This window comes from Cajanus cajan, chromosome 3 (genome assembly GCF_000230855.2).
Source record: "Cajanus cajan strain Asha chromosome 3, NIPB_CcT2T_4, whole genome shotgun sequence".
NCBI lineage: Eukaryota > Viridiplantae > Streptophyta > Magnoliopsida > Fabales > Fabaceae > Cajanus > Cajanus cajan.
The window spans coordinates 75,605,556-75,617,278 of NC_138519.1; the positions used below are offsets into that span (position 1 = coordinate 75,605,556).

Below are 11,723 nucleotides of genomic sequence, written 5' to 3' on the forward strand. Positions count from 1 at the left end.
ATTTCTTTTATACTAGCTTACCCTTTTGTTGTTTCCATGTTGTTGGACTGCAATGATCATACTATGTATGGGAGCAGAGCAGGGATAGGTGGTGTATCTGTAGCTGGAAGGTGGAGCTGAATCCTTTAGGATGCTTTGTTTGTTTTTCAGTCACTTGGCATAGTGACTTTTGATGAAATGTTTGTATTGTACGCCCTAACTCTAGTTGGATTGGAACATTTGTATATATTTATATTCTAGATCCTATATTTATATACTCGTTCTATTCTACCTAGTGTTTCCGGTGTGCTGTGGTTGTGAGTGTAGTGGCCTGTCGGGTCGTTACAAAGATTGCAAATAATTATGAAGACTTTTTGTTATTAGAACACATCAAAATACGAAGACCCATCCTGTGTACAGTATTCATGCTTAATGCGTTTTGCTTTTTGTCCATATCAGAAAATCACACATCATACACATCTTTATTGGAAAATATTTATATAAATGTATGAATGGCAGCTACAAATATGTGAGTGAAATTTGAGCCCCCAAATTGTTCTTAAAGAGGACAATTAACAACACGATCTTATAACCAGTAAATTATATATAAAGAACTAGATACAAACAGAGGGTTTAGAAGGGACCGACACCATCAAAATTTTGTTCATATTATAAATAGACTTCGTAAAAAAAAAATGTAGCACGACCAAGTAATTGGTTTTTTGAACAAACTACCTATTCGAACCACAAGTAAAACCAAGTAAAATGTATTCCATAAATAAGGAAATACTGGCCAAATTACAAAGTATCATTTCACAGTTCTTGTGTGTTTGCATGAAATCACATAGCATCAGGCATCTGTGCGGGGCTGTCTTTAATTGATTTATGTCCTTTGGAATCATCCAAAATGAAAAACCAAAGGATTAATTAGTTATACAAGGCAGACAAATTTCAATTAAAAAGACTTGATTTTTTGAACAATTTCTTATATTCTCAAAACTCAGTTGGTCCACAAATGCTTGCTTTGAAAGCTATATAATGTATATCACCTAAAAAAGATGAGGTGGGAGACCAATCTTTCTTTTGATCTCATCTGAAAAAATATATATAGAAATTAATTAAAGGATGTACTTAGACTTATGCTTGTTTGTTTATTGCTTTCAAAATCAGTTTTCTCGTTTTTAAAATTTGTCTGTTCCCTCAACATATTTAAAAGTGTTTATTGTGAGAACATAATTAAAAAAAAAATCAACTCTCACCATCTTTAGGTTGGATAGTATCAGTGAAATTGACATTTCTTTAGAGATGGAAGAATTGCTAACTCTAAAAACCATGCACAAACAAACGTGGTTTGGTTTTTTTAGTATCTTCATGCATGGACTGTTGATTGACGACTGAGACTAATGTAGCAATGTTATGAAGATGGGCCACAAATTGTTAATTTTTTCTTGGGGCAGGATTTTTTTCTTATAAATAGTTCAACTTAAAAGCTTATGAGATAAAAGAAAAAACTTAGGGCCTTAGTCTAGAAATGGGCACTTTGGAGCATAGGCTAGAAAATGAGTTTTTAGTGGCAAAGAATTTGGACCCAATTTTATTACTTTATCCCGTATGTTGTTGGTATATTTTCACATTCAGATACAATATTTAAATGTAAGTTGAGAAAATAAATATTAAAAGAAACTATTTAAATTTATAAAGAAAACATGCATAATTTATTTAGTGAAGCTTAGGCTTGATTTTAATAGAGTTCTTCTCTGCTATGTTGTAAGTTGATTGGTGCTTTGTCAGCTCATAATTAATTTGCTAATGCTTTTGTATCTTCCTTTATACTCTTCCTTTATGTTATATATAAATTGGCCTCTTTGTTTATGAGATCAGAAAATATATGAAAATACAGGTTCTAAAAAAAATTCTCCTAATTTATTAGATTTCTACATGATATCCAAAGCTTGTACCATCTCATATGCCTTCTAATCCTAATATGCATCCTCTATTATTGAATTCTTATTTTTCACTAGTGAATTTGCAATCGTTGTCTTCTCTAATGCTTTCTTCATTTTTCAATTATTGAGAAATTATTTGATGATAATTATCTCGTTTAACTCCAACAAGTTGAATTGGTTCTTCATGCATATCATTTGCATAGGTTTTGTGTTGCTCCTCAAATCCCTAGTTGTTATCTCACTAAAGCAGTTCACAGGGTTGATATTGAAAATCCAACATTTATAACTTGGGAACTACAAAGTCAACTATTTTTTGCATGACTTCAATCATCATTATTGTCCTCCATTTTAGCCAAAGATATCAGATGTCGTTACTCCTAGCAACTATGGGAAAAGATTCATCACCATGTTCATTATAAGACCAAGGCACAGGCTTAACACCTTCAATCCATACTTCGTACCACTAAGAAAGGAGGTCAATCTATTTTACAAGTACTCATAAGAATCAAATCAATTTCTGATTCTTTCATTTCTATAGGTCAAATTGTTTCTATTCAAGAACAAATTGATGTTTTTCTTGAAGCTTTACATGTTGAATATGAAGTTGTTGTTGCTCTTATCAATAGCAAACTAGATTAGTTTGATTTTGATCATATTGAATCAATTTTGTTCACTCAAGAAAGTTGCATTAACAAGCAAAAAGAGATGTTTGATTTTGTTTCTGCCTTGAATTTGACTCAAGCACGACCTATGGTTTTAGAATAGCCTACAACTACTAATCTCATACCTTAAACTAATTTTGTTGGCACAACCTCTCAACCTATAACATAATTCTTAATTTTTTTGTTTTAATAATGGTAGTAGTGCTCGCTCAGGTCGTAAAGGAGGTCATGGAAATTGTAGTAGCATTCAACGTCTAGTATGCTACAAGTTTGGTCATGATGCATCTTATTGATATCATAGGCTCAATCCAAACTATGCTCTTTCACAACAAAATTATCTTACTTAGCAACAAAATTGCATTACCCCACCATAGTACTATGCAACATCTTAGAATGTTGCCTATAATAATGGTATCCTTACTAGTATATTTGCCCTTCACCATCTCAACTTACAATTAGGGGTGTGCAAAAAATCCAAATTGATCCGAACCGATCCATAACCGATCCGATCCATATTGAAAAATCCGATCCATTTTGAAAACAAATCCAAGTCGAACCACTTTATAAAACCGGTTTAGTTATTCGATCCAATTTTACAAAGTGGATCGGTTCGGTTCGGTTTGGTTTTCTAAAAAAACCGATCCATATATGAGTAAAAAAATGGATAACTGAACCGCACTGAACCGATCCAATTTCAAAAAAACCGATCCATATTTTAAAAAAACCAAACCGATCCACTTTATAAAAAATGGATCGGTTAACCAATCTACTTTTATAAAACGGTTCGATTCGGTTTGGATCAATTTTTTGAAAAAACCGATCCATGAACACCCCTACTTACAATTCAACTTGTCATACAACCTCAACTCAATAAACTTGTTCCTACACCAGTCATCCGTGACAATCAAAGCACTATTGCCTTGAGTCACAATCATGTTCTACACTCGAAAACAAAGCATATGGAATTGGATATATTCTTTGTATGTGAAAAGGTTCTTAACAAGTCACTAATTGTCTCTTATGTTAATGCTCAAGTTGTTGATATCCTCATTAAGCCTCTTACAAAGACTCAATTCCGATTTCTTATAGACAAACTTAGGGTTTTGAGTTCCTCACAATCTTGAGTTTGAGAGACTATAATAAAGTAGAAGAGTTATAATAAAGTAAAAGTGTTATTCTCTATTATGCTGTAAGCTAATTTGTGCTTTGCTAGCTCAACATTAGCTTATTAATCCTTTTTATCTTCCTTTATACTCTTCCTCTGTTCTATATATAAATTGGTCTCTTTGTTTATAAGATTAGAAAATATATGAAAATAAAGTTGTCAGAAATTTTCTCTTTTAATTTCTTAGATTTCTACAGACTTGGCAGAAAGAATAGGAATATAGGATGCAGATGTTTCTTGGGGAAATTTATGTGATCAAAATATGGCGGCTGCAAACTGCGAAGTAAGAAGGCTAAGGTTTCATGTAATGTTTGGGAGAGGCCCGGATTTCAGACTCTAGAATTAAATTTTCAATTGTGTTTAAAGGTACTACTGTCAAAATACTTAATTGCACTGCAAAAGAAATCCCTACATTTAACGAGTATTGAAGTGGGTCTGAAGGCACATTGGATCGGGTCCGGTTTACCTATTGTCTTGCCTCTTTTTTTCTCCTTTTTCTTTTCTCACTAGTAACAGGTGATTTTTTCTTTTTTCTTTAATAAATAAAAATCCAGGCCTAATTAGGTGTTTCCAATCTCAACAACAAAACCACACTTCAAAAAATAATAATGAAAAAGAACCATAAGGGTGTATATATCCTGTTGCAAGAATCAGACTTCAAATCATAGCAGAAAATAATTAATAGCAGCTTTCAAAATTCAATGTCCAACCAAAAAATCTGCAAGACAGACAATTTTCGTATAGAGGAAAAATTTTCATTTGAAATAAATATAACACTTGGAAAGAATATGATTATCCTCCACAGGAGGGTCGACAATCCTATTTGCTTTCATATCTTCGAACTTTACATATATTGAACTTTGAACATATAAAGGCAAACTACGATAGCCTACCAAAACTTCAATGCTATCTGATACATGGCACCATTGAAACTATATGAAGTCCTTTTCATTCAGTTCACTCCACAACAAGGTCATTAAAATGGGTTTTGTCTCCCATATCTCACCAGCTGCTCAACTGTTTCTGGATTTTAGAATTGTGAGATGACCTACCACCTTTGTCCTTGTACGAATTTCTGGATGCAAGAGTCTTTCGACCCCTATGAGCTGCCGCTATGGCTCGTCGTCTTTGCTTATTCAAGCTCTTATCGAGTTCGGCTTCATTTTCCATTGCATCTTGATTGTTTTCCTCCTGTGAATCAAAATGACCATCATTCAAGCTTCCATGCAAAGGCCAAATAACAAGCTTTCTATAAACAAGAATAATATAAAGCTCCGTTGTGCCCTTTGGATTTTTACAAAAAATAGATCTTGAAGAAAAACCAAATCACATTGATAATGGTCTACTACTACCCTTATGAACTAAACCAAGGAACCATGCAAGCCCTTCACATAGCAGTTTTAACTTTTTAAAGAGGCAATACAAGGAAATAATGTTCCACACCAATTAAAAAAAAACGAGCCTGTGGTTGAGAAAATTCTAGTTCCGGAATAACATACAAGTAACATCAAGATTAGAGACGAAATGCACTAGAACTCTACAAGAGCATAGGCAATTAGGCATAACATTCCTTGTTAACAAGTCAGACACAGACATACACTGATACACGCTATTTCCCAAAAAATTCATCATGGGCCGCTTTAAGACAAGAAATTCTTTGAATATAATATAATGCAGAGGAAAAGGAAGCAGCACAAACATAGCATTAAGATAACCATCCAGTAAAAAGAATTAAACATAGCTTACATTGTCACTTGCATCTTCCTTTTCAGATCCACTGCTTTCACGTGCTTCACAACTCTCCTCTTTCCCCTTACTATCATATCCCTCATTCTGGTTAAAACATAATAACAATCCTTCGATTAAGATTGCAAAAAAACAAAATTGCACAACTAATGAAATAAGCTGAAAATGTTATGGCTGAATATATATGCCCACTAGTCAATGGACGAACTAAAAATAAAATTTCAGATGAACTTTTGGATATTAAAATTTACATCAGTTCATTAATCATATCACGGTAGACACCATATCTAATCTTACAATCAGAACAATGAAAATATCAAGCTCGACTATCTCAAGCCCAGAATGTTAGTTTGGTATTCTTCCTATGTTCTTCAACACAGGTTTGCTAAACATGGGAAGAATAAATTATATTACAGTAAAATAAGTAACAACACATTTTTCCATAGTCTCTATTTCTTTTATGACAACCAATGTTAATGAAGACATTACCTGTTCCAACAAATGTGAAGAATCACCATCTACCGTTTCTGCTTCATTCAGGTCTTCTACAATGTCAACACCTTCACTATCTGAATTTGTATCACTCTCTGCCCCACCTTCAATGAACTGCACATAGATTTGAAGACCATTGAGGCTGAACCAAATATAGGATAAAAGCTTGACATTCTATGCGTTATAACTAAAATCAGACAATTCTGGTTCCAATGTATGATAATGATATTATGCTTCACAAACGGAGATTCCATGCTGCATGTTGGCAGCTAAGCCAAAAGAGGTGGAAAATATAAAAGCAAAGTTGTGTTGCCTTTTATAACAACATGATCTTCATATTTTCTTCCCTTCCCACAAAGAAAAAGAAAAACACTATACCCTCTGAATATCTTCTTCATCCTTTCTAGTAAACCCACTGGCAGCAAGTTCCCTATCTAGAAAACCAGCACTTCTTTCTATTGCAGAAAAACAGGGTTTTCCAGCTTCATCTCTTCCATCATCAGAACCATCAATATCATCTATGCTTTCTTGAAAAGAAAGATTAAACCTGAAACAGAAAAGTGAGACTAAATACAAAGATAACTGATTTAGCAGCAAAATACTAGATCCAAAATCTTTCAACAAGTTCAGAACCAAAGATATATCAGCCATTCAATCAGAAATGGGAGATGAAATATGCATAAGAGTACTATATGTACCAAAAACAAATGAAAAAATTAAATTACTAAATACTTCAGGTAAACTAAAGGCATAAAAACATACAGGAGAAATTTAAGGCATAGATTAAATAAAATATCATTAAAACATTCAAACTTATTACCACTAAACATATGGAGACAAAAATTTATTATTTGATTAAGTAGCATAAAAAAGGTAAGGAAAAAAGGGTATGTTCCAATGAACAAACTTCACTTTGTTATGAAAAACGAGTGCTTCAAATATCTTTTCACCAAGGTGTGCAAGTTAAAATGTGCTTCCTTTTTCTTATTATAATTTGGGAAAATGAGGAGATAGCATGGCACAGGGGTATAGAGCCCCACCCAACCAACAGGCCAGCAATCATCTTTTCTATTATTTTACTTTGATTTCTTTTTCTCTTACCCTCCATTTCTAGTAATATATCATCTCTATAACTTGACGCCTTTTCAAAAAGAACTTCCGAATCTATGAGAATTATTTAGTTATGGCGTGACTCATAAGATGAGCTCAATCTGGCTGATTGACAACTTTTCTGAAAATTAATCAGATAAACAGATCACTATCCATACATCATAGCACAAGATTTCAAAATTTTAAGATTTTCAGATAACTTGAATGCTGGCTAAACTAAATGTAATATTAAAAAGTTGTATTCTGAATACTAGAAAAAGGAATCATGTAAGTACAGCTCCACAACAGGATAGTTTATAGTGACAACTATAAATTGCATATTAGTTTTATATAGATGCATGTTAGACAGAAAAGATTCAAGAGCATAACACTCTTTTCCCCCAACATGAAGGACATGAACTTAGAGGAAGCTCTTAATTTGATGAAAGGATGAGAGAATGAAAGACAAACATAAAAGGAAAGAACACTAAGAATCATGAGTCCAAGTCCTCCGCCCATGCCCTTGATATTTTTGTACTAAATGCACTTCTTAACGAGTTACGTTAAATTGTGATAACAGACATACCTAGTTACTTATTCATTGAAGTTAAGTACACAGTTTGTGCAAGTGATGTGACAATACCTTTTCTACTTTTTCCTAACATTATTTTTGAAAATTTGAGTTACCAAGACAACAATATACTAAAAATAATATGCAAAAGCAACTTTAAAATTGACAAATACTTGATGCCAAAATAACAACAAACCTTTTCCTGAAAAACTTGAAGATACATTCAACATCACGGTCAAAGTACCTGAAACAAAGATAAATAATATGCAATTACACAAGAAATGAAGTATATTTGTCATCTCAAAACTGACAATGAAAAATGAATCGTTGGATTTTCCATTAATAACATACATTTAAGGCAAACAACTGCAGCATTTCTGTTGCTTTTTGTAAATTTTCATAATTTTATTTTTACAATGAATATTAATTTTAATTCCAAACTTAACAAGTATGAAACTATAACCAGATACTACTTTCAATTGACAATAAACAAACTTGTATAGGTAAATTTATAAGGTATTAAACCCCAAAAAATATTTCTTAAAAAAAAAAAAAAAAACTACCATTAGCATATTCTAACTCAAATTCTGGTAGAACTGGATTGGGTAAAAAAAAGAAAAGAAGAACACAGATTGAGTTTTATTGGAGCAAAATATCAGCGATATTCCAGAGACCTGAACTCCCCACCAATGAATGATCTAAATGATGCCCTATACTGGTCATTATTAGATAAACCTCTCACCTCTCTAACTAATGCATTCAGTTATTCTGTTACAATGATTATAGGGAGTTTGTTACAGTCTAATCCCCTGTCCCCTGCTTATTTCGCCAACTGTGCACACTCCTAACAGGTCGCTACCTATCAAATTGCTGTGCCAAAATTAAATTGTTGCCTTATGGCATATCATGTTGGTTTTATATCTAACAAATTTAACAACACATGTATTTGCACAAACAATTTAATTAATGAATTACAGAATGATTCTTTTTTCTGGGGGGAGGGGGGTTGAACTATGAAGATTCATTATTGTGATTAGAATGCAAATGACACGAAGATATGGTACACTTCATTAGCAGATAACAAAACAAAGCAATGCAAAGTGACAGGCTTGGCTGTGTATGAATAAAACACGATAATAACATATCAAAACAAAATTATGAAAAGACTATCACACAAGGAGGAGACTCTTACATTTGCGCATTACGATGTGACACCGATACCATTTGTGGAAAATCAATCATTGTAATTTTTTCATCATCATCAATCTACAATGAATGGAATTCAGTGTAAACTAGATGTGAAAGCCAACAGAACAACAGATTTCATGAAATAAAATTTACAATCCTCATTAATCATTATGCTGACGAGTCATATCATACCATGATGTTAAATTCATTGAAATCACAATGAATGAGGCCATGCTCTGCCAGCCGAACAACTAAACCAATAATTGTCTCAAAAACTGTCTCTGGATTCGGTAACTGTTTAACCTGAACACTATATTTGAAAAACCAAACAGACAAATCAAGCAATTGTTTAGCAAAACCAGCAAAAAAAGGTGAAAGAAAGACTACAAACAAGAATGCCAGCTTAAGAACAACAAACACGCAGAAAAAGCTTTAAAAGTTAGCACAATTAATAAAGGACACCTACAGAGGGTAACCTTGGACAAGTGACATGACTACACAATGCCTATTGTGTTCTATTGCATTTGGAACAGGGAAGCCATGGGTTTCCAAAGCCTGCTCAAGCAAAACGCACATGTCAGTCACTAGAAAATCAAACAAGAGATAATAATACAAATATACAGCTAGATAGACCAAAAGGAAGGAAGGCAAAACCTTCATGAAAGCAAATTCTTTAAGTGCGGCAAGGCGAGACAAATAGAGCCAATTATAACTACTGCGGTGTCTTAAGTAGTCACGCTTAGATTTAACAGCCCTAAAAGAGACTCTACCAAGCCTATGCAACTTCATAGCTAGAACTGTTCCATCTTCACGGACAACCTCAAATATATCTAGCAAAGCACATAAGGCAACATAATTAGCAGAAAATGCGATTGAATGAAGAAGAGCACGTAAGAACATTAACTAAAATACCAGATTCCTTTCCAACACCAATCTGTCGACCAACACCCACAAATACTCCTTTGTTCACCATGGTTTTAATGGCCAAAAAATCATAACCAAGGTAGGTAAGGCGGAATCCGTCATCTAAAATCAAATTGAGAGTTTTCACATATCAGAGGATCATTCTGAAGAACTTCAACAAATTTACATTATCGTGATTATGATTATTTTTTATTATTACAAACAATAGTAAATGGATTAGAAGGTACCAACATTTAGAAGAGTCATGGTGCAACAACTTGTACTTGAGCAGATTCTTCAAAACCTTGTACGTGCCCCCATGCCTATAAACGTTAACAAAAGAAATTATAAAATCAAAATTATAAAAAAAAAAAAAAAAAAAAAAAAAAAAAAAAAAAAAGTGAATGGTGCGGAGAGATACTTGAGACGAGCAATTCGGTCGATGAGTTCAGTGGGTACAATTTCGTGCTGCAACAGAGAGGAGAATTTTGTCAATTTAAGCTGAAAAATTAAAAAGAAAAATAATAATTAAATTAGAATTTGAAAATGGAATGGTACGAGAGACGCACATTCCTCATGCCCAATTCAACGGCAGTGAGAACCCTAAAATCATCTTTGGAGAGATATCTCAAGACATCTACGTCAAGCTTCATTCTGAAATCTTAATTAAAGTGAGTCCGGAGTAATCTGGAGCTAATGCAGAGTATTCAGTATGTGTTATTCGTGAACAACCCCTTCTCACGAATTCAGAGAACAAAGTTGCAGAATGCTTTGGTTGAGTTGAGGGATGCTATCTGTACTGTCTAGTAGGGCACATATTTTTTTCTTGCTTTGGGCCGGGAGACTCTTGTCTCTGGGCCTTTTGCGACCCGTTTCGTATACAATGAAGGCCCAAAAAACAAAAAAAAAAGCCTTTCAACTTTTTTTCAATTTATTTTGATTAATTTTTAATTATTTTAATGATAAAGAAAGTTTTCATAACATCAATCCCTATAAAATACAAACATTCTGAAAAAATGTTTTTACGAATTTTTCTTTAACGGAAGAATTTCAAAAAAAATATTTTAATTTTATATTTAATTTGATTTTTATTTATTATAATTATTTATTAGTTGAATTATAATAATTTTAAAATAAATTATCAATAAACAAAAATAATCTTATACAATAATACAAATTACTTATTATAAATTTTAATTTTAATTTATATATTTAAAAATATTTATTTTTTAACTTTTAAATATAATTTATATATTTAAACATTTATACATAATTTATTTTAAATTTTAGTCAGATATAACAAGCATAACATAAAATAAAATACTAGTTATTATATAACTAATAGCATCTACAATGGAGGTTACTTATAAGCAACTTTTGTACCACATCACTATTACATCAACTCTGACTCACTTTATGGGTTGCTTAAATTTTAGTAAAGCTGCTTGTAGAAACAACTTTACTAAAATTTAAGCAACTCATAAAATGGATCAGAGTTGATGTAGCAGTAATGTAGCAAGAAATTATTTATAAACAACTTTCATCGGAGATGCTCTAAGTATTTTGATGGTTGATTTGATTGATGGAAAGTGGAGATTCTGGAGTCTGGACACATGATTTGTGTTTGATTTTAATTTTTTCGTTTGTGGGATGAAAAATTCTAGATCTTCCGAATATTTCGAAAATTGTTCCAAATCCTTAAAAAATTAATTTAAACTATAAAAATATTAAATTAAATAATTATTTTATAATAAATTTATTGAAAAACATGAATATTTTAAAGGTTCAGAGGATGTTTCAATTTCTTTTTCGGAAAATGTATCAATCTTCTTGTGGGATTATGATTCCTCCGGAAACTAATTTTGTGATTTTCTCATGTTGTTCGATAAAATGCTCCAGTGAAATGATGTTTTTCAATGGATAAACCTTTTACTTGGAAAGCTTAACCCCTTTATAATTCTTATTTTCTTTTTATATTTAAG

General features: G+C 32.3%; 1 protein-coding gene across 1 annotated transcript; it reads right to left on the reverse strand.

The window, feature by feature from the left end:
* Positions 1–4,417: 4,417 nt before the first annotated feature.
* On the reverse strand, positions 4,418–10,529 carry LOC109799261 (serine/threonine-protein kinase rio2). Its single transcript, XM_020359810.3, has 13 exons — positions 10,311–10,529; positions 10,163–10,209; positions 9,994–10,064; positions 9,751–9,864; positions 9,493–9,668; positions 9,305–9,393; positions 9,031–9,148; positions 8,843–8,916; positions 7,847–7,894; positions 6,369–6,537; positions 5,988–6,104; positions 5,499–5,585; positions 4,418–4,943 (listed from the first exon to the last, which is right to left on the reverse strand). Exons 1-13 carry the CDS (start codon positions 10,392–10,394, stop codon positions 4,755–4,757), a joined length of 1,383 nt encoding a protein of 460 aa, XP_020215399.1. The 5' UTR covers positions 10,395–10,529; the 3' UTR covers positions 4,418–4,754.
* Between the last annotated feature and the right edge of the window lie 1,194 nt (positions 10,530–11,723).

Excerpts from the sequence above, each read along its gene's own strand:
- LOC109799261 (XM_020359810.3), bottom strand. The coding sequence starts at position 10,394 with ATGAAGCTTGACGTAGATGTCTTGAGATATCTCTCCAAAGATGATTTT. Across the intron at positions 9,865-9,993 it reads GCACCATGACTCTTCTAAAT|ATGACGGATTCCGCCTTACC; the intron begins GTTGGTACCTTC and ends ATTTGATTTTAG. Across the intron at positions 6,538-7,846 it reads TTCAAGTTTTTCAGGAAAAG|GTTTAATCTTTCTTTTCAAG; the intron begins GTTTGTTGTTAT and ends TTTCTGTTTCAG.